General features: G+C 34.8%; 1 protein-coding gene across 1 annotated transcript in view; it reads right to left on the bottom strand.

Annotated features, from left to right (window-relative positions):
- Nucleotides 1-25037, bottom strand: part of LOC112048867 (insulin gene enhancer protein ISL-1) — a 64790-nt gene that overhangs the window by 20694 nt on the left and 19059 nt on the right. Inside the window, exon 2 of the mRNA XM_052887705.1 lies at nt 2997-3186. Coding sequence (XP_052743665.1) covers nt 2997-3186 — 190 coding nt within the window. The remainder of the gene's footprint in view (nt 1-2996; nt 3187-25037) is intronic.

Raw genomic sequence — 25037 nt, 5'->3', positions numbered from 1 at the left:
TTTAGTTTTGCGTATTAGGTATGTGATAATAGGAGGTAATAACTTGTAAGTACTACATATCAGGTATTGAGAATTTTCTTAATTCTCTGTTTGTGAAGTCTGCCAATCCGCATTGGGCCAGCGTTGTGGACTAGCCTAACCCCTCTTATTCTGAGAGAAGACTCAGAATAAGAGGTAACCCATATTCGACTCACAGCTTAGCAGTGAGTCGAATATGGGTTGATAATGATGATGATGACTATCAGGTATAATATGTCCCTATTTTGTGATAACAGGTATTACCGACATTTATACGTCGGTAAAACCATTACATGCAAAGATAAAGTGTACATGGGACATAGATACACGGATGTTCAAATAACAAGAATTTAAACAATATTATCAAGTTTTTTTTATCAAAGACAAGATTAATATTAATTACCTATTATATTTTATACTTTACAGAGAGAATCTACCTACCTAATTACCTACTGAAGCTGCATTTTCATAGTGGTATTTAAAAAAAATCATAATTTCAAACGTATGAATTTAGTGAGACAATTTTATTAATCAAACTAATTAATTACGAATTATTACAGTGCCGTTAGCCCGGTTCTAGGACGCTTATATATTTATTAAGAAAACACGTCTTAATCCGATTCGTGAGAAGACAAACACAAATTAAACCAATAAGAAAACAAATAGTGCATTAGCCTGAAAAAAGTAACCCAATCGCTTTTCCGGTGGTACCGAAACAAACATACCATAGACATATCGAGTTCCCGCCGCCCGCCGCGATGTCAAACTGACGTTTGTTTTGGCGCCAAAATACATAACACCGCGTTTGTTTTTCTCGGCGCATCACCGTTCAAAGCGGCAAAGACAATTCGTCTTTCTGCCAACTTAAATTTTCAAACTGCCAAACAACTATGTTCTCTATGACGGTAGGAGAGAGATAACGCCGTTCGTACACACACAATTTTGTTTGCCGATGTGTAATTCTATATTTTAGCTGCAAGATAGAAGGGTGAAAAGGTAAACATCTAAGTTATTTTAGTGAATTCAAAGATGATTTTGTCTGTGTTTGAAAAAGTGGCGCCGATATGATTGACGTTCAGTTATGAATATTCTCTTTATTTTTTTTTGAAGTGGTAAACCATAGACTAGATATGGTCGGGATGTCTATAATTGGAATGATAATGTAAACTGTGAACGTTCGTCTTTCGTTTTGATCGTTTGTTTATTATTAGCATTTACTAGGCTATGGGTGCTATTTTGCTCGATAATGTACACAATCAAAGTCTACAAGACTAGTAGACAGTATGTCTGTATCTATACATTTTACTATTTACTTACGTACCGTTGGTTACTTGATAGAACTTTATAAGAATAGGTTTATAGGTCTACCTGTGTTTCACTTGCAGACTAGCATTAGAATCTGTATGCAGGTATGTTAAGTAGATATTTATCTTTGATTTTTGTAGCAACGTCGTTTGGTAGCAAATTTATTTCCAGAGTATGAGTGAGTTATTTATGAGTTTTATAATAATTTACCCACAGATTATAAAAATATCCAAAATGGGTGTTTACAAGCAGCGTGGTAAAGCCGGTGAAACCCATAAAAACCAAACGCCTCCTTGACAAACTTCCGCTTAAACAAACTTTTTTTATAATTCGTATTTCAAAACTTAACACTAACAACGATTACGTAAATTAATATAATAACCAATAAAAAATACTCAAAATACTTTTGTGAACAGTTTTTAAAATATTTAAAAATATAAGATGCCATTATTCTTATTGAAAATTACCTAGTGATACAAAGCTTCGTGTCGTACTGACTCAAGACTGTATTCGTTTTTGAATTTTGTATTTGGAATAGCTACGACATCATTGTATTCCGTGCGCTCTGTTTGCTTATTATTCTTTAATCTGTTAATTTACCTATAAAAGTTCTGCACGAGTTAACTGTGGAGGGTTAAGTTATAAATAAAACTGGACGTTAGACTTTTCGATTATTTTTAATTCTATTTCTTAGTAGCTGATCTGATGGGGAAAAAAATGCGAATTGTAGACATACTCGTGAAGATGCAAATGTGATAATTATAAGAATAAATCATTACAGTCATGTAATAACATCTTTGTTTATACCATCATGCCCGTTTGTTCGCCATGATGTTAAAACAAATAGTCATGTGTTTACTTGTTTCACACCATTTAGGTACCTAGTGATAAATATACATTTCAGAAGAATTTTAGTAGGTAGGTATTACAAAATCCTTTGCCAATTCACACGTACCTATTTTAATCGATGATAAAAATGATCCTGATATTTCTGGTCCTTTTTAAAATAGATAATACCTACTATTCTATCATGACGCTAATAAAACGTAAGTAAATATAACAATTAACGAAACACATTTCAAGTGAAATATGTTTAGGAATATAATATTGGACTAATGCTTTTTGTCAATTACCTATTTATAATTTTATGATGCGATTTTCAATATCTGTTTCTGTAAAAACCCGTATACTATACCTTCAGGTAAATATTAGGTTTTACTAATAAATCCGACATGAGGTGGTAAATGTGTTTTTTTTTTTTGTGATCTTGATTTAGAGTTTAGATAAATGTGATTTTTGAATTCGAATTTAGCACATGATAGGTGTTACATCTGACGACTAGTGAATGTTGAAAAGATACTTTTAACTGACTTCAAAAACAGTAGGAGGTTATCAATTCGTCGGAATCTTATTTTAAGTATGTTCACCGATTACTCGAAGACGCTTGAACCGATTTGAAGAATTCTTTTTTCGATTGTTTTTTGTCATTAATAAAATCATCAATAAATTTTATAATATTTTAGCTACCAAAATATTTTTGAAATGAGTGTATGAATGAAAAAATAATTGTAAGCAAACGTTCGAACAGGGCTCTGTTGGCTTTGCCAGTAAAAACGTTCAAACAGAAAAACGTCTGTCGGGTTTGCCATTAAAAAAAATAAATGCAGACTTGCCTAGTATAATCTCGTTTACAATACGTCTTGCCGTCCCGCACGAAGCAGGTGCACGACTCGTCCAGGAACTGCCTGCACTCCTGGCACTTGAGGCAGGCCGCGTGCCACTCCAGGTCCGGCGCCACCCGCAGGATGTACTGGTCGTGGATCTGGCCCCCGCAGCCCACGCAGAGCGAGAGCCGCAGCTTCTCTGTCAACAAACAGTTACTTTTTAAATCTGATAAGGGATAATTTTAGATTAGAGATTCCGGAGAGTATGGGTTTGAATTAGGTCCAGGGTACGCACCTCCAACTTTTCAGTTGTGTGCATTTTAAGAAATTAAATATCACGTGTCTCAAACTGTGAAGGAAAACATCGTGAGACCTGCATACCAGAGAATTTTCTTAATTCTCCTCGTGTGTGAAGTCTACCAATTCGCATTGAGCCAGCGTGGTGGACTATTGGCCTAAACTCTCTAATTTTGAGGGGAGACACGAGTTCAATAGTGACTCGAATATGGGTTGATAACGACTAACGAAAGTTTGTGAGGGAGGGCTATAGGGTGTAATCTCTGGATCTACTAAACCGATTTTGAAAAATGTATACATAGGATTATACCAACACATCAATATTTCCTTTATAGAGAAATAGGTACGCTTTTTAACAAAATCACACAGCGTATAAAGTAGGTAATTTTGTCAGCGGGAATTTCGCCATTTACACTTTACGCTAAAACTGAGCGCACGTACCTACCTACCTACTAAATAATTTTATAGGTAGGTACAACGGGTTACCCGCAATCTTCACAGAACACATATAAAGCGCTAAAGCTGGTAGCACTTACCTATACAATTCGATCATCATCATATTTACACAGGTAGTTTGTTTTTAAACAAAATTATTACAGAATAATAAGCAAACGTTGTCAAAAAGAAAGTTAAATAAGTAATTACAGCTCCCAAACTTCAGAGAGCACGTTAAGCCGTCTTACCATTACCAATTACTAGCCTATCTTTAATAGTTAAGCCTTACCATTAGGGTAAGTCCAGGATAGATGCCCCACTTTTCGAAAATGCTAAATAACTCCGAATTTTATAATCTTAGAGCATTGCGTTCTTTGGGAGATATTAAATATATTTTTTAATGTTCTATATTATCTGAATCGTTTTGATATAGACTGTGTAGATTTTGTGTAAATTGTAATTTTTCGGACCTCTAAAAAATGGGATAGACGCCTACTGTGGCGGATAGAAGACTTATCATCAAAAAACGTCTGAGGATAGGTGCCCTTAGTGGGGATTGGCGACTTAGTTTGAACATTGTAATTGGTTCGTTCTGAAATCAAACAACTATATTATTATAATCAGTCTTTATGGTGTTTTATATAACTTTCATTTTCATTTCTTGGCCATCTTCGTCAAAGTTATGCTTTAGCTATAGCTTTTTAACAAACTTATGCTAACTGACGTATTGCTGTTCGGTCCAGCGGAAATCCAGCTTCTCCTAATTTGAATTTAAGAGCAATGAGTCGTTTTTTGTTAGGTATTACAGGATGTTTTCATAAAACAAATAAAAATAAATGCTGGATATATATAATTTTTTTCAGTAATAATTATGCCAGACAGTTACTTCAATGATATGATGCAATACAATACAAAGTAAAAGTAATTCAAATTTAAAACAACAGAAAATAAGAATTGCTGTTAATGGCAAATCTTCGTCTTAATATTTTAGATGGTATTCCTTATATTCTAGAAATCTGATTTACGCTTTTCTCTCCCTTTTTCATCTCTTCAAACGCTGCTAGCATACTGTCTTCGGTCTAGGTTACAGTACGAGGGACAACACCCTTTTTCCTTTTATATTTACTAGGCATTTTGCTTTTCTGCAACAACACAACACTTATAATAAACAGTTGGGGATAGTTGCCTTTAGGGGCATCTATCTATACTTTTTGTAGGGGATAGATGCCCTTATCAATAAAAACAAAAGTTGAGTTTCAATGACTATAAAATCTATCAGTTTACATAGGCTAATCTTCAATGCAAGCAGACAAATAGAAAAAAAATTGTCATTATAAGCGAGAGAAAAAATACACTGTTGAAAGTACTTACGAATCTTATTTTGGCGCCTTTTGTCGTCTCACCGCGGAACATTTTTACTCACACAGACGAAGTGCATGCACTCCGGTCGAAATTCCTCCCGACACTATTTTTGCAGGGGGAAGACACGCTACTTACAGTAAAATTTAACTCCTACAGTGCTCCTAACATAGTGAAATAAAAATCAAGTCATCTATCCCACTGGGGCATCTATCCTGGACTTACCCTACCAGCCTATCTTTAATAGCCTACTACAGGGTCAGATTTCTCACTTGTAAGGGATGGTATTTGGTGCTTACAACCATCAAGCTTCTACAATGTGGTTTGGCGGGTTTAGGGGTCATATTTATAACGATCACTATCAGATGTTAATGATAATGACCGGGATCGACACTAACTCACAGACGCAGGGGGTTTAACATCACCAATTCTGATGCTCTAGACTATTGGGAATTCCTAGGAATCATTAATAAAAGTGCGAGGTAGACTCGAGCACGAAGTGTTCAGTAGGTAGGTACCTACTACCTATTACCAGCAGTAACTTAAAAAACCAAAGTAAAAATCACGTTTGTTTTATTAGAGTCTCTTCTCTCTGTTTCTTAGTTTATGTTGTTATAGAAGCAACAGATATACATCATCTGTGATTTTTTTTAAAAGAATATTTGTCATATCTTTTTTTTTAAATATGACCAATATTTTCATACCCCTCCAACTAAGTAGTCGGGAAAGACTGTACATATTAGGAGTGGGTACGACAATAGACCAACGGGGCGGGGATCGAACCACCACCTCTTACCGTCGAGCTATTGAGGCTCTACCTAAATATAATATGCCTGATTGATTTATACCTACTACTTATGTACCTAGTGATATTTATGATCAAGATTCATGTTATAGGTAGGTACAGTCTGGTGACAGATGGACGGAAGGACCAACGGATAGCGGAATATTAGTAATAGGGTCCCGTTTTAAACTTTAATTACAGAACCCTAAAAAGAAAAACTCAACAAATCATCCGTTTGGATCACTAATCAAAATACAAGTCATTGACAGTAGTATGCGATATAAACATACGTAAAATAAAGGCATGATTATTCATAAAAATGCAAATATGATCAAAGATGTCCTCCGACGATATAAACTGCGGGTAAGAGAGGATTATGAATAAATTATCTTCCGCCGAATCGATACCCAATAGGCGTGGCCTGCGCGGGACGCACCCATCGCCGCGTCTCTCCTCTCTCCACGCTACTGTCTGATATTTTTAACTTCGAAATTGTTGAGTTTTTAACGTGGTTTGCAATTTAAACATGGACCCCAGAGTTTTGAGGAATTTAAAATTTCGTTTTCGGCTTTCCTAAATTGAAATATGAGCAAACCTACACTTAAAACTTGAAAGTTTCAAAAATGTTACTACTCCATAGAAAAGTACTTTGCTGATACTTCAAAATAATAGTTGTAATTATATTTCTTTTAAACTTAATGTCATTTAATTTTAACAAATATAATTTTAATTTTATTAATTGAACATATTCTGTATACCTGGTGTATACAGAATATGTTCAATTATGTGTCCAAAATATTAATGGTGAAACATTGTTACCTAATACATAAGAACATCTTTGTATAACTAAATTTAATGTTTCTTGCAAATAAACGATTCTGATTCTGAGTTGGTTGAATCGTTTATTATTAAGTTTTTAGTTTTAGATATTTTCTCTTTGACGTGACACCGTCTTATAATTCGATGGAGCCGACTGCACACTCGAAAAAGTTGACGCCATGCGTCGTTCTTTCGCTCTAGGGTTGCCAACTTTTTTTACAAGAAATAAACTATATGAAGATTATTAAACAGTATTTTAGAAAAACGAACATTTTCTTTTGAAAAATGCAACCATTCCATCAATATTTTCTTATGACGTTGTCACGTTCAACTATCGTCAGTAAACCGACTTTATAGACAACCGTTTTTTTTAGAGAAATTGAAATACATAGTATTTAGAGGTAATCAGCCTAATGGTTTCGAACATTCATCTTTGTTGACAGATATCTACAACAGTATTACCTATAGGTATCTTGCATTAAGTAGGTACCTATCTATTGATTTGAAAACGCATTGAAGCAGCTTTAGATTTAGAGTAAGAGCATATGATGGCTAGACATACCGCATTTTTTTTAAGTAAGTAGGTACGGTAGTCATCATCATATAGGAAAGTATGGTAGTCAATTATGAAGTTTGATCCGTGGTTGTTTTGAATGGTACAGCTACACACTGTGACGGCTTTAGATTCAAGGATCCAGATCCTCTATTATCAACCACATAACCTACTCTCAACCTTCCAAGTGTATTTTTTAAAATTTTCCATACGTCATAATATGAGAAGTCATGTCTTTTAGCTTTGCGTGAAACCTTCCGTTAAATATCAAAGTTTAAGGGTCTATATCGAAGAATTACTATAAGGTTGTTAGAGACATTATTGCTCATAATATTGTACAGAAAATATCAATAAATTTAAGTTTTTCACTTAGACAATTGACACTGGACCCTTGAATCTTGCTAATAAAGCCACCACAGTATAACCTTCCATAATAACCACAGCCAAAACTACATAATTGGCTACCGTAGTTTTCTATGGTATCATCATCATCATCAGCCATCATGCATCCACTGCTGGACACAGGCCTCTTTTAAGCAACGTCAGCCCACTTTATCATACCTTCCGTAGGCCTTCGCTCCACCTAGTGAGGGGGGGGGGGAGGTCTGTTCACAAAATGAGGTGTGTCTCTCTATCGCTATTATAAATATAATAGTTATATGTCCTGCAAGCTGAAACTTAGTGCTGTATGCTCCAGCATTTGCTTGGATCATGCAGCAAAATGCTGAGCTGGTACCTTTTCAAGGTTGTGCCAAACATGACAGTGTGGTGTTGGATGCTTCTGCTACACAATTAGTGCTAAGGCTTTGTAGTGTGTGGCACAATTTTAGAATAAACGTTTTCCTTCTCTTCTTTCTTTCTATTTTTTATTAATATCGCAGTCTCTCTTCTTCTTTTAGTGCCGCTCCGCTATTTATATAACTCTCAACTTTTTGACCTGTTACGGCGATTTCAATATTATTTTTTTAATATACCTACCTACTTAACCAACAACCATGAACTTCAGCTGTTAATTAAGTCTAGCTTTTTGTGTAACTTGTCTTTAAATATCGTCTAGAGATAAGGAAATAAGGAATTTTAGATATATAAGACTTTGAAAGTAACTTGAACTTGTTCAGAATTCAATAGGTAGTTACATAAATCCAACGTCTTCACTGAAAAACAAAAGGCAATGCCGTTATGTTTAAATCAGTTCGCCTAATTACAATTTCAAATGTTTGGCGGCTTTCAAAAATTACTGCTATAAAAACTGTATATTGTTTGCTTTCGCATAGCACCGTCCGTTAGGCTCCATACAGATGGTGCGACTCGTTAATTGTAGAAGTGTGAATTAAAACTTTACTGCGTTTCTTTAATACCTAATTTTCTTACAGGTCATTACTATAGGTACTTTTTGACAAAATTCTGATAAGAGATTGGGTGTTTACCTGAGTTTTAGTAGTAATTTATCTAATCATTTACAAATTAATAATAGTAGTACCTTTTTATTTTTTTACTTGTTAAGGTATTTCCAGTTGTTAATGATTTTCTGTACTGTAAATTAGATAGTAGGCAGTTAGTACACCTATTCTAGAGAAAGAGTGTGTGTTGAAAACTATAAAAACAAGGAGCTTTAGCTTTAATTATTTTTAGTACCTAACCTAATAGTAAGTAATATTTGAGGTAGGCTACTTACCTAATATTTTTTAACAAATCCACAGCTTATCAGAACCAAAAATACATTATAGATTAGACTTTAAACCGCTTTCGAGGCTTCATGTAACCACCTAAATAAATTTATATATTAACTAGCTGACGCCGCACGGATTCCCGTTCCATAGGAATACGAGGATAATATCTAGCCTATACCTAGCCTTCCTCGATAAATGGGCTATCTAACACTGAAAGAATTTTTAAAATGAGACCAGTAGTTCCTGAGATTAGCGCGTTCAAGCAAACAAAGCTCTTCAGCTTTATAATAATCACTCGTAGTATAAATTTGCCAAAACAATAAATAATTTAACTAATTAACCAATTAAAACCACGACCACGGAAGCGCTTTTCTGTCGTAAAAATGTTAAAAGCAACGCCAATCCATCAGAATGCATCATAAACTGTAAATAATAATTATAAAAAAAATAATGAAAACCGCATCCTGCGGCTATAAAACATAAAAAGGCATATTTCGCGGAAGCACTTTTGCACGTACCTATTAAATTAATTAAAAACTAATAAAAAATAATTAAGTTTATTAACCAGCGAATTCTAAGAAACCATACTATTTAATAAACGAGATCGGTTCTTTGTGAGCGAGAATCTGGTGAGAATCTACAACCATGTTCATATTTTGAGCTGAGTAGGTATATGAACAAGATTGTATTTTAGTTATATTTTGTACAAATTACAATGCAGTTGAATTTTATATTTATCTCCAACTGATTGAACTGTATTTTTACCAACACATTTTATTTGGTAATGCATGATTAGTGACGTCATTCTAAATACACTGGGTTGTGCTCCCAATACATGAACCCGTTATGTTTATAATACTTTATTTTCATATAATTTTATGAAATGTTTGCTGAGGAAAATACAAAAAACGTCTTTTACATTAACTAATTATATATTTTACTAGCGGACTCCCGTGACTTCGTCCGCGTGAAATTCAGTTTTTCACAAATCCCTCGGAAACCATAGATTTTTCCGGGATTAGAAGTATGGGGATTTCCATTCAAAATTTCAACCAAACCGGTTCAGTAGTTGCTGCGTTAAAGAGTAACAAACATACACATTTACACACACACACTTTCTTACACAAATAAACTTTCACCTTTATAATATTTATATTTATAATATGTATTTACAACTACAATCTATCGGAGCTATGATGACCAGACCTTCATCAATAAAAGGCTGTAAGTTTGTCAGTCCCATGCTCACACCATAGGTACTAGTAAATACGGTAGGCAACTATGGAGTTTGTAAAAAATTAAAAATCCTCGCTTTTCTTTGAATACCTCAGACGTGTGGAGACTGAATGCTCAATATAATAGATATGCTCAATGAATCGTACCTAAATTTAGTCTGATTTAGAAGCTATAAAAAATATTGAAAATTTTGAATTTTCATTTTAAAATTGTGCCAAATACCTACCTATCCTAATGTAAATCATTTCTATACACATCTTGAGCAGAGTAAAGAGTTTTAAAGACGTGTCTTAGGTACCTAACTATTTATAGGTAACAAGTATTTAAATTTTAAGTTCATTCATTTCATTCAATTCATTTTTTTTTATTCTTTACAAGTTCGCCCTTGACTACAATCTCACCTGATGGTAAGTGATGATGTAGTCTAAGATGGAAGAGGGCTAACTTGGAAAATCCACACCCCTTTTGGTTTCTACACGGCATCGTACCTACCGGAGCACTAAATTGCTTGGAGGTACGTTTTTGCCGGTAGGGTGGTAAATAACCACGGCCGAAGCCTCCCACCAGCCAAATATCGTATCGCCTTCTTTTTTGTCATTGTATACCTACCCTATACATATATAATCAAACTCACTTACTCCTTCAATTACATCTTGGGAATTAGAAGGATTAGATTAAGAAGGTATAATATTTGCAAATGGATCCAGTGTTTCTCAGATAATACGCCGATATAGACATAATAAATAAAGTCCTTGTACCAACTCTACATACAACAATGTATTTTAATGACTCTCGCGACAATTCCAAGTAGCGTCTACTATTTTATGAAACACTAAAATAATGTGATTATTAAACCTAAAGCCTATAAAATAATAAAACTGAGTCGTTAAAAACCCCATTAAAATTGTAATTAACGTCATTAAATTCATTATCTCATTAACAATGTCGCGAGCGGTGCGCTCAAAGACATTACGAAGTTAACGATTTTGTTAATTAATTATAAATGTTGACCTAGGATACCTTAGGAAAATTTAGATGTATCTACCTCTGAAATAAACAAGAATTGATTCATTTGGCAGATCATTTTTGCATGTATGAATTATTGATGTAGTAGGTTGGCATTAGCCATGCTGATGTCTTAAATCGTACACCATATTATATGTCGATTCTCTATCTACGATCGCAAACGCTTCCAAAACTAAAAAAAATGTATAGGAATGACATTTGCTATCGACAGGTCACGTGATCAAGATCTGTCGTTCCCAAACATTTTTCTAGTTTTCGAAGCGTTTGCGATCGTAGAAAGAGAATCGACGTGCCACTTGGCTAAAGGCCCAGACGTTATAACAAAAAAACTGACACCGACGGCGATGGTTTAACACAGGGTTTCTCAAACTTTCGGCTCCACGAACCCCTGTTAAAATTTCCAAGTGACAGCGAACCTTTACTGCCCCCCCAAGAAAAAACTCTTGAATAATATAAGTTTTAATTTGAATAAAAGGTAACTCTTGAAGTACCGAAATAAATGTTTTTTGTTATATTATTGTGATGGGTGTGCTTGTTTCTTGTCACAAATGGGTACAATGTTAGGAGTAATTTTGGACAATTTTAACCTTAATTCTGACTCGGTATCAGTTATCAAGCCACCATTACATAAATCCCATACGAACCCCCCTACGAACCATGGTTTCTCAAAGTGGGGTTCGCGTACCCCACTTTGAGAAACCTTGGTTTAACGTGATCTCTGACGCACGGTATCAATCACCAACCCATACCTTTGAAAACTATTTACCTAAATCCTTATTTCTGAACCTTATTTCTTTAACTTACCTTATTTTAGTAGTCTGCAGGCTTCATATACGAAATTGAGATTGTATGTAACAAAATATGTCATCCGGTGCTTACTGGTGGATATCACACAGTAGGTAAATGATATCTTGTCGACTGATTCGATGTTTATTTTAATATGTTAATAATAAAGACCGAAATAGTGAATAGGCCAGTCTTGGATGAGATAAACTTATTTATAAACACCAAGACGAAGTTTATTAAATCAATCACTAAACAATCGACATTATATTTTCAATTTGAAATAGCTACTTATTTTAGCATCGTTAATACTGCCGCATGCCGGATTCAGCTGGACATGTGACATAACATGATAAATAGGTGTTAATGAAACATTTATCTTTTGCAGCGGAAAAGTTTTAAAAACACCGATTAACTATAAAATCAGTCATCACACTAATATTATGAAGGTTGTGTGTAAGTGTGTTTGTTTGTTCCTCCTTTACGCTGCGGTTACTTTGAAAGGGGGATGCCTCAGACCAATTATTGTATAGGACCTGCCTCGCTAGATGTTAATTTTCTGTCAAAGTATATGATCAACGATCTAATGCGATTATAAAAACTGTCGCTATAGTATCGATGTTTTAGTTGTAATCGTGTTGGTCGGTTAAAGAGCTCCGTAAAAATACCTTCCTGTTTAATTGAATGGTGTAAAAAATGGGCAAAATCTTCTAAGTTAGTTTAAGATACATACCAAATCTAAGCTCATTTTCCTCAGAAAATGACAGACAATTTTGTTCGTGACTATGAGTGCGATACAGGTCCTTCTATAATTGGTCTGAGCGTGACTATGAGTGCGATACAGGTCCTTCTATAATTGGTCTGAGGGGAATGCCTATCCCCGCCTATCAGGCCTACCCTTACCGCCCGGCAACTTATTAGATCTAAAAAAATCTTGATAATTCTGGTTTAATAATGAAATCATTCATCATCATCATTATCAACCCATATTCGGCTCACTGCTGAGCTCGAGTCTCCTCTCAGAATGAGAGGGGTTAGGCCAATACCACCACGCTGGTCCAATGCGGATTGGCAGACTTCACACACGCAGAGAATTAAGAACATTCTCTGGTGTGCAGTTTTCCTCACGATGTTTTCCTTCACCGTTTGAGACACGTGATATTTAATTTCTTATAATGCACACAACTGAAAAGTTGAAGGTGCATGCCCCGAACCGGATTCGAACCTACGCCCTCTAGAATCGGAGGCAGAGGTCATATCCACTGGGCTATCACGGCTCTTGAAATCATTACTTCAACAAAAAAAGTTTGTTACAACATTTTACGACATTTTCAATTCATCTTTAATTTGTCCACAACGGGGACAAGCTGAGATCTTGACTATACAGCTTTTTTTTTTTTTTTTATTGAGAAAGAATACAATAAGGAACTTAAGCTAACTTATCCTAATAACTATACAAATCATGCCCACGTGGAATGGTGGCAAGAACACTGGCTGCATTTCCGCGCTGCACAGCCAGGCTGATCCTTTGCGCAAAAAATGAGCCAGCCCTTCTGTCACCAGTCGAGGCAACTAGCCGCGGTGAAATGGTACGGATACAGCTTGAGTATTACGATATTTAATGCAGACTTATGATTGATTTGTTTGTTCGCTTTCTTACTTGTTGGTAATAGAAAAAAATAATACAAAATAATAATAAAGCTTCAAGTACTTCTTTGCTTTGGTACGCCGGCGATAATTTGGCCCTAGAAGAGTGATAAAAAAAATATAATTTTCTTCAAGAAACACACTTTTATTAAGCCACTTATATAAACAGATCCTTATTTATACCTCATATTATCATCTCCATACTTCACTGGATACTTTTCATCCCGGAAAAGGCCATAGTTCCCGCGGGATTTGTAAAAAAATGAATTCCACGCGGACGAAGTCGCGGGTTTCACCAATTAAGAAAACCTTAATCGACCCAGACGGGTGTGATGCGGTATCATCAGGTAGAACTACTCGTATTTAATAATACTTTTATGTCTGAGCATGTTTTCTTATAGGAGTATAGACACTTAGGAAAGTAAAGACAAAGGTTGACAGTTACGTGTGGTACACCATTAATTGTATACATATGTGTGAGTGTCACTAATTCATCGGCATTAGTACTGTGACACACACACGCGGACACAGGTAGATGTCCGTGTGTAATGTATACGCGAAGGTTTCTTTGTGTGTGAATCTGGTTTTAAAAACGCGTGCGTTAGAATTTATTGTGTCAATAATGAGCCGACCGACGCCGTAAATAGGGTTGTTAGTACGAAGTTATGCTAAATTGTATTAATAAATAAATATTTATATTCTAATCTAGTTTTATTCTTTATGTAGGCCTTCGAAAATGAATTATTTACTTACTTGTAAGTAGGTAATATTTATCAAATAGTGGGTCATGTAAACTTAACTCAGTTGGGTGAACTGAATAAATCCCAATACATTTTTTTTGTCTCCTTTCTTTTTGTGTAAAAAACCAAAATAAGTTATTGGTTTAAAAAGTAAAAACATGCAAATTTTGTTATTACCTACAACATACACATACACAACAAATATTTTTAACCGACTTCCAAAAAGGAGGAGGTTCTACGTTCGGCTGGCTGTTTGTTTTAATTAAAGCTGTTTCTGAAAGAAGCACATAAATTGTGTAGTTTAAACGGGTTTAATTAAAACATCACTGGCTTGGCACCGCCTTCAAACTGATCAGAAGGTAGCACATAGGCAAGATGTTATTTTTTGCTTTTTAGTTTAAGTTAATTTTTGAGTTGGAAGTCGGTTGAATTTTTTTGTTAAAATTTTTTTAAATTTTTAATTGTCTCAGGAACAGTTTATAATAGGCTGTGGCCGGTCCACTGCTAAAGGTTCACTGTACTAACCACCTGCGTAGACAGAAAACATTTAGGCGCCCGAGTTCTGCGTTCCAGATTCTCTGTTGTCATTTCATAGCGCCACACAGAGAGCTCAAAGTGCGTTCTAACACCTGCTATTTGCGTGGTATAAATTTACAAAGAATGCAGAACTAAGAACGCCTGAAGCTTCTATATTTCTATCCGCGTGGACCGTTAGCGTCTCATTACGATGCTAGACACCCACCAGAGGTGTGAGTTAAATTTATACATATTTATTATTTAACCCGATGACCATGCAGTCGAGTTACATTTGTCACTGGACTGCATCGTCACTTAACATCAGTCGATATTGCAAAAAATATCTATACTAATATATAAAGCTGAAGAGTTTGTTTGTTTCTTTGATTGAATGCGCTAATCTCAGGAACTACTGGTCCGATTTGAAAAATTTTTTCAGTGTTAGATAACCCATTTATCGAGGAAGTCTATAGATTATTGATTATCCCCGTATTCCTACGAAAACGAGAACCACGAGGGTGAAACCGCGCGGCGCCTTCTAGTTGTTTATTAAAAATATAAAGAACTAGGTAGTTTCAATATAGTGTAGATTAGCATCAACACAGTTTAATTCAACATAACACTGTATTAAAGTACAGAAACACGATGTTTGAAAACACCTGTATGGACATGCAAAGTGATTAATAATAATGAATTATTTATCTACATTAAATAATATACTTTTTACAAAAAATACCGAATAAGCCTGTAAAATACCTGTATATCTGTAATATTTAGCTAGATTATGGTACATGAGATATTTTTAATATTAGTGATTAGACGAACTCTCTTTGTTTCTAATCATATGTTTATATTTAGTCAACACCAGCTAAGATATTGATTGCGCAATGATCTTGGTTTGGTTTGGTTTAGACAGGGATTATGCTCAGACTAAACACCCAATGTAGGTAACACAACTTTCCTATGAAACAAGGCCCAAGACTCATAAGAACCGCGCTATAAGAGACATTTCACCCTATACATTCTACTAATCTTCTGCGGTTGGTGGTCTTCTGCGTTCATCCTCCTCATTAACACTGCTGCGGTCTCATTAAGGATTTTACTTACAGCAAATATACAATAACGATAATATATATCATTGTAATATACATATGTTTATTATATGTATGTATGTATCTATGTATGTATGTAGGTTTATGTTATATATATGTCATGTTTGCTGTATTTATCTTAATTGTCTTTGTATATATCTTAATTGTGTACAATTGCACTACGTATGTATTTTTATATACAAAATTATAAAATTGATGTGTTCTTTTGTTATTTTCTTTTTTGTGCAATAAAGTTATTGTAAATAAAAATAAATAAATTTATATAACGAAAAAAAAAGTACTGCCCTGTTACATTTTAAAATAAAATATATTAAGTAAACAGTGGCAACCCTACAATCAATAATCAAAGTCGGAGGCGGCGTAGTACAAAGACGCCGCCGCGTGTACCGCGTTATCTCGACGATTACCATCGGGGGTAGCCGTGATATAGGATAGGATGGATACCATTCGATGTGTCTGTGCTTGTGCCATGCTGGGCCAGTGGTTCGCTTGTTCTGATCATGAAGTCCGGGATACGATCCCGGGATGATCGGGAGCATACTAGGTCTCCGTTTTATTGATGTGTAGAAAAATATCAAATTTCTCTGACAAGAAAATAATTCACAGATAACTCTTAAGATTTCCTAAATTACAAGCTATTAGTTTTTGATTTCAAAAGAGAACTTTATGTATATTACTAATACTGGCTTATAAATATATAGGTATATATGCCTACTGGTTTAATTTGAATAGAACTAACCGCAATAAATCTGCAAGACAAGACAATAATGTAAAAATTGAAGTAATAAAGGAATTTATATGTTTATGAAACTATTTATAATATTTGGATGTGTGTGTGGTCTTTTCTGAAACATGGGAAACTGATGCCATGTTTGTTTTTAATTCAGAAGACAGAAAATATCTTAATAAATACAGACCAATTTCAGTATTTCCAACACAATTGAAAAAAAACATTTGATATCAAAAATAATTTTAAAGGTATTTTAATTGTACAAAATTTAAACAAATTATTTCCAAACAAAAAGTTTGCAATACAATAGATACAGGTGCTACAATCTACAGTGGTTAGGAAAATTCTAAGAACGGTATTGGTGTAGTTTGTCCAAATCATTGAATAATGCTGACCATAAAACTATCTCTAATAAATATGGAACGCTATGGAATCAAATGTTGCACTTAATCTCATTACCTTTTATCTCAGTAACGAAACTAAAACATTAACAGAATTGTTGTTGAATTAAAAATTTCAAGTTTACCTAGATTTTTTTTCCCAAGTGCATTCCTTTATTCACATTAGAACATCAGTGTATTGGGTTTACACTTCGTTATGAGAGAGGGCATCTCTTATTTTTCACTAATTAATCTGTGAAAATAGTCAATTAATTAAAGATTAAAGAGTTAATTACACACTTGTTTAATAACCGGTAGCCAGTAGTTAAAGTAATAATCGATTAGTTCAACTCTTTTTGAAAATTAACGTCTCAATACTCAAAATGGAGGAATAAAACAGTGGACCTTGACTCTAATAACTTAACAAACAGTTTAAAACAACTTTACATTTCCCTTAAAGGTCATAATTGTGTACAAAATATCATAAAGCCGGTGAAATTTGTATTGGTGTTGGTGTTATATTTGAAGGAATTTTAACCCGTATGCATCGTCTTGTTGGTTTTAAACTGTTTAAAAAGGACGCAGGGTTAAATTAGCGAGTACTACCGCGGCGCGGCTAAAAGGACCACTGGAGTAGGTTACATATCCGGTCGGAAAGTTAAGGATAAACTTAAATCATTTCAGCTCTACTTATTTTTCTACCTATCTATAAAACTAAAATTAAGGGTTTGTGATTGGCAGTATGTATGTATTTAATCAACGATTTTTTATTTAGGATACGAATAGTTACCTAGACTCTATTGTAATCGAAAACGGCATCAAATTCACACAATTCGAAATAGCAAAACGAAAAAGATATAGCTTAACCCTTTGAAATAGATATCTTCCATTATCTCTAAGGTTAAGGTACCGGACTCGATTCTGCGAGGTCATAGGTTCAATCCGCATTCTTTGGACTACATTCTCCTACATACTGCTAATATAGTCTGTACGGCTAATTGGGGGAAGGGAGTATTAGTTATAAAAATACTCCAAAACATAGATGAAATAAACAATTCAATACCTTGAAGACTGAGATCATGGAGAACTAAATCGAGCCATACGCTTCCAGAGACAATTGAGTATTGTATAATACCTAAGGTAACCTTAGGAGCTTTATAATTCGGCGCTACCTAACGTAACTTTATAAGTTTATTTACTCAACAGTTACTGAACTTTATTAGGTACGTTCAATATAAGATTTTACATTAGAAATTAGAAATATTTGTCCGGGTAAATACAAAGCTATGGGGTCTGTAACCAGGGGTATAATAGTTAAAGTAAATATGAAAAGATAGGATTTGGTCGAAAAATACCGCATTGTTGGGCGTTGGGGCCAAGTCTGTTTGTCGGGCATTAACACGTTAGAAATTAAGTAGTTATGTTTGATCTTAGGCAGTAGCGTGCACTTCCTAGATGCACAAATGCGCTGCCTACTCTGAAGACACATTACTAGTGTATTGCAGTATTAATTTTCCCTTTTGTGCAATTTGTAAGTATAGTGCTTACCGTAGCTTTAAACCAAGTGCAAGCCGCTGATCTACTTGTTTTGATGCACTATAGGTATATTTAGATGCATTCAATTTGACGACGACAAATAAAGTAGGCAATTTTCAAATATTTGAAATACTTTACAATTATTTAATGTTTATTGCGATTATTGAACTTGTTAACAAATATTCTAAATTTAAAGTTATATACGTTGTCTAAGAAAACAATGTTCAGTTTTAGCTACTATTTAAAGAGTTAACAGTTTTGTAAAAAATTAAAAAGTACAGTATTTCATTTGATTTTACGGATCTCCAAAACATCTCAGTGACTTATATCCAAAAGCCTTTAGTTTGTTCGGTACTTGAAGTAAAGGCTCCTTTTTCAAACCGCCAAAGGGCACCGGCTGCGTGTTTACGTATCTTTGTAGTATAAAAAACCTCACTTTTTTACTTTTTTTTTTCGTTTTTAATGGCAAAGGTACAAGGGCAAGAGGCTGACGGAAGAGTGGACTGAACTTTTTAATTGCTAAACCGCAAGATTTGTCATGTTCATGAATGAAATATTCAGACGGCCTCCGTGGCGCAGTGGTATGCGCGGTGGATTTACAAGACGGAGGTCCTGGGTTCGGTCCCCGGCTGGGCAGATTGAGATTTTCTTAATTGTCCTGGTCTGGCTGGTGGGAGGCTTCAGCCGTGGCTAGTTACCACCCTACGGCAAAGACGTACCGCCAAGCGATTTAGCGTTCCGGTACGATGCCGTGTAGAAACCGAAATGGGTGTGGATTTTCATCCTCCTCCTAACAAGTTAGCCGGCTTCCATCTTAGACTGCATCATCACTTATCATCAGGTGAGATTGTAGTCAAGGGCTAACTTATAAAGAATAAAAAAAAGCCTATAAATTATACCTAGATATTTGCAACCTTATTTTGGCTGGACATTTAGGTATTTCATACGGAATTAACTGCTAGCTTGCCACTCACCATCCGATAAGCCCACATGCCAGCAGTGCTAACGGCTTGACATCCGATAAAAATGATCGTGTATTGGTCGCGATCGGCATGATGTCATGCGCATCAACACACGATCAGTTTTATAGCATGTCGCGTGAGGCATGAGAGTTTATTGGATGTTGAGTGGCTAGCATATAAGAATCGAAATTAAAGATATATACATGAATGTGAGATAATGAATATTTATTTTTCTACTTTACTAGTGTTTTTTATTGTAAAAATTACGTCTGGCTTTTTTTCTATTATGACTTAAAACAATTAAAAACTACAGTCGCAATTTAAGTTCTATTACTTCTATATAAATATAAATATTTTTTATTTACGTGTTTTATCAACAGGAGGTAGCATACAATTCTGCAAATATTTGTTTTAATTTGAACATTTTTTTCTGACCATTTAAATTCCAAAGTAAGAATGTGTGATGATTAAAAAATTCTAAAGCCCAAATTATCGAGAATGTTGTTGCATTTTAATAACAATACAATAAAATGAAATCTTTATGTTGATAATGTTCACGTTGCTTGTAAAATTCAGAGTTCTGTAGGCAAATGTAATATAAAACTTACAAGTATTGTGTATTTAATAAAAAAAGATACATGACCTGATGAACTACTTTTAGTGTAGTAGGATAGAAATACAAGAACATAAGTCCATTTTTTAATTTTTTTAATCATTTTAAAAATATTTAATTTTTAGTTTAACTACTAATATTTTTCTCCATTGAGCAAAAGTTTTGTGTAGTCCATACGTAAAGCCATATGTATTTATATCTCGACAGTGTGAATTTCGAATTCTCGCTCTCTCAGTCTACAGTATTATGTTAGAAAGAGAGATGTAGAGACGATTTTGAAACTTACCTACATTGTCGAATTGTAAAAATATCGTTACCCAAAAGTGACACTGAAAGTTCTCTAATTTTAAACAACCAAGAACCTAGAGATGCTTTAGAAGCTAGCTTTTCAAAACTGAATAACCCGAGTATTTCTAATAAACATTCCATAAAATAAAAATGAGAAGCGAGGCTCACATTATCTCCTTGTTAGACCATGCATGTCTCTTAAAGTGACATCTAAAGCAATAGTTTGATTATCAGCTAATCCCGATTACATGTGGGCACTGCATTGATCTTTTTATATTAACTTACAATATTCATTTCTTAATGCCCCTCCGGGCGTAATACTGGTAACACATCGATGGTTCATCGATTACCTTTCCCATACCCTAATCTCCGATCATTTGACACTCAAAGACGCCATATTTCTTCCTTTTTTATTATTCAAGATGGCGCCCGATATGTGAATTTAGACGTCAAATTGAGGCAAAGGAGATTTTATCTTGATCTAGCGACCTTGGAGGTGAGCCACTAAACATAACTTTTTAACTCCACATAAATATGAAAGTTTTGATAAATGTTTGTCAATCTAATACGTCTGAAACGAAGAACATATTTGGATGAACCTTAGCACAGATATAGAAATAGACACATGAGCTTATTTTCATCCTGATTTTTACAGTAGGTAATGTGATTTTCCTGGGTAGTATTGCGTGATCGAAGTTTCCTCTAATAAACTTTAGAGACATATAGTTTAGTAACAGGATAGTTTTGTTTTAAGTTGGTAGATAATTTAATATTGGAGGGAGGATATTGAACGAAACCAAGCGACGTCGAAGACAAATGATTGGGTGATGTAAGAGAGTGGACTTGACTACTCGTAGCTGAAGGAAGTGGCTAAAGACATGAGAGGTTTCTGCGTGTTGACCGACAAACTTCGCTTTGAAAATGGCACACGATTATATTGAAAATTGATGAGATACTTAATTTCATTATTTTTTTACTTAATTTCATTATTTTTAAAAGCCGTGATAGCCCAATGGATATGACCTCTGCCTCCGATTCCGGAGGGTGTGGGTTCGAATCCGGTCCGGGGCATGCACCTCCAACTTTTCAGTTGTGTGCATTTTAAGAAATAAAATATCACGTGTTTCAAACGGTGAAGGAAAACATCGTGAGGAAACTTGCATACCAGAGAATTTCCTTAATTCTCTGCGTGTGTGAAGTCTGCCAATCCGCATTGGGCCAGCGTGGTGGACTATTGGCCTAACCCCTTTCATTCTGAGAGGAGACTCGAGCTCAGCAGTGAGCCGAATATGGGTTGATAACGTATTATTTTTAGAGCTCCGTAAAATTTACTAAAAATGTTACTTAATTATAGCCAATTCATAAATATAATATCTAATTATTTGTGTTTTATAGATATAATTAAACTAATAAGATTTCTTAAGGCTCCATGTAAATTCGTACCTTTAAATAACACAATCTTTACTAATTAAAGGGGGTGGTATGGGGTGGGAGGTGGAATATTGATCTAATTTAAAAATATTACCTAAATTATTTTATTTTATATTTGTTGAACTGTTTTATTTCAAATAAAAAATACAACGTCATCAACTGACGTGTGAAAAATTCAATAAGTTAAAACTAAGTTAGTTCTCTATAACTTCAAACTTTTCATTACCCGAATAACTTCAAACTTTTCATTACCCGCTTCCGCTCACCCGCCCGCTGATTCCCTGGCCCTCACCGAGTCCAGTAGCGATGCATAATGTAGATATTATTGATATGAACACTAATGACTTGTAGCTTTTTCTTCTCACGAGATGAGTCAGGGCTTAAAGATAGCTTCGCGCTTGTCCAACTGCTCACCAGCGCTCGCTTTATCAGATTTATTGAATGCATGTTTGATATTCTGTGACTCAGTCAACGAAGACCATAAATATAAAATACGAATTTACTTGTAAAGTTACAGTGAAATTAGTTATAATAAAGTTTTAAGCTGACGAGATCAAGCAAGTCGCAGGGATTCGCTGGATGCAGGCGGCTCAGTATCGTGATGTTTGGAAGTCCCTACAAAAGACCTATGTCCTGTAGTGGACGTCCATTGGCTGATATGATAATGTTAAGGTACCTACTACTCGACAACAACTTTGATTCACAGACAAAATGCAAGACTTCTCAATGTTATAGCAGCATAGGTATTATGGTGATATCCCAGTGGCCTAGTAGATATAGTGGTGACTCCGGTTCGAATCCGGTCCGGGGCATGCACCTCTAACTTTTCAGTTATGTACATTTTAAGAAATTAAATATCACGTGTCTCAAACGGTGAAGAAAGAACATCATGAGGAAAACTGAGAATTTTCTTAATTCTCTACGTGTGTAGAGTCTGCCAATCCGCATTGGGTCAGCGTGGTGGACACTATTGGCCTAACCCGTCTCATTCTGAGAGGAGACTCGTGCTCAGTAGTGAGCCGAATAAGGGTCGATGATGATGATATGGAACTATCTACTCGGTACAGATCAAGAGTTCTAGGTTCGAGTCCTGAGTCTAGTCATAAAATGAGTTTTCTGTCTACCTAAAAAAATTATAGAAGAGGCTCCGAATTGGTAAAGGTTTGGTATTGCACTCCCGTGCCTCAGAAAGCCCGAAAAACCGTTGTACCCGATTATTACCATTAGGTATCATCTGATAGTGATCTTTACAGAGCCAAATACTATGTGGAGGTCAACACTCCATATAGTTTTGGATCCTAGGACTTAGACCCGCCAAACCTCAATGGCCTTGATGCCTCAATAGCTCAACGGTAAGAGCGGTCGGACTCATCACCGAGGGGTGGTGGTTCGATCCCAGCCCTGTTGGTCTATTGTCGTACCTACTCCTAGCACAGTCTTTCCTGACTAGTTGGAGGGGAATGGGAAAATTGGTCATATTTAAAAAAAAAGATATGGCAAATATTCTTAAAAAAAAAACCGCATTGGAATAGTCAGTCTTCCTGTTAGCTCAATATCTCGTCCTACATCTAAAAAAATTTAACCTGGCATTCAAAAATTGACAACTAAAGAACAACAACAAATAATAAAAGTTAGGGTTGTACTATTTTATTTATCGGCAAAGACTTACCGTTAAGCGATTTAGCGTTCCGGTACGATGCCGTGTAGAAACCAAAAGGGGTGTGGATTTTCATCCTCCTCCTAACAAGTTAGCCCGCTTCCATCTTAGACTGCATCATCACTTACCATAAGGTGAGACTGTAGTCAAGGGCTAACTTGTAAATAATGAAAAAAAATATATATTATTGTAAATTTTCAAAAATAAATTCCTTGGACATCTGTAATTGGTATGATATAATATGTATTGGGAACAAATCACAAAATGGTAAACGATGTCTGTTTGTCCTTCACCATTCGAAACTATACTCGTTATGCAAATGAAATGTCTACGGCGGCATCTCATAGATATCTATACACAAGATATTTTAAAAGATCAATATGTCCGTGCATTGATTTAAATTACTATCAATATAAATTCAGACTATGTTCCAATTATATTTTTAATTGACTCTAATAAATCTAAATAAATCCTTGTTTTTGTCATACAGTAGAATAGCCGGTGGTATTTTAATGAGACATAAACATATTATAAAAATAATAGATTGAACATGATCAATCTAAATTAAAATAATTACGTTATTTATTTATACATTTGACAATTATTATGTTTATTTGATATATTTATTGATTGCGTGTGATTTGTTATTTAATGAGGAATTTGACCTAACAATGACTAAAATGTTTTTTATTATTTTATTAAAATATCACATTATATAACAAAATAAAACAATATTTTTACAGGCAAAAGGCGACGTCTCTTATAAGGTCTAAACGTAAATGATCTAAACATCCTGTGAGAGGGGAAATTGAAAAGAATAGAATAGAATATTCGGCTCACTGCTGAGCTCGAGTCTCCTCTCAGAATGAGACGGGTTAGGTCAATAGTCCACCACGCTGGCCCAATACGGATTGGCAGACTTTACAATTAAGAAAATTTTCTGGTATGCAGGTTTCGTCACGATGATTTCCTTCACCGTTTGAGACACGTGATATTTAATTTCTTAAAATGCACACAATTGAAAAGTTGGAGGTGTATGCCCCATAAATATATACGAGACACCATAAATAATAAATATTAATATGTGCATTCAGTTGTTTAAAAATTACATGGATGGCATCCTTAATTAAAATATGCTTCAAATAAAAAAACCTCTATGTAAGTCAGTTAAAAACTCCAACTTGAAAAAATCTTTGTTCTAGGTAGTATCACTATTACAAATATATTTGCAACCACAAGCATTTCATTGTAGACAAAGTCGCTGGCTAAAACATACATTGTAACGAATAAATAAATACGCTAATTTAACCTGACCTACTTTGAATATAAAGGTTATGTTGGCGTGAATATTACATGTCTTTGTGGTATTTTTGATTTTAATAGCTTCAGACGTCAGATTATAGGAGCTTAATAGGGCTTAACGTAAGGTTTGAGGCGCACACAACAGTGGCAGATTACTATTTATAATTAATTACA

This window comes from Bicyclus anynana, chromosome 2 (assembly GCF_947172395.1).
Source record: "Bicyclus anynana chromosome 2, ilBicAnyn1.1, whole genome shotgun sequence".
Taxonomy (NCBI): domain Eukaryota; kingdom Metazoa; phylum Arthropoda; class Insecta; order Lepidoptera; family Nymphalidae; genus Bicyclus; species Bicyclus anynana.
Note: the sequence above shows the minus strand (reverse complement) of the source record. Positions and strands in the feature narration are given on the sequence as shown.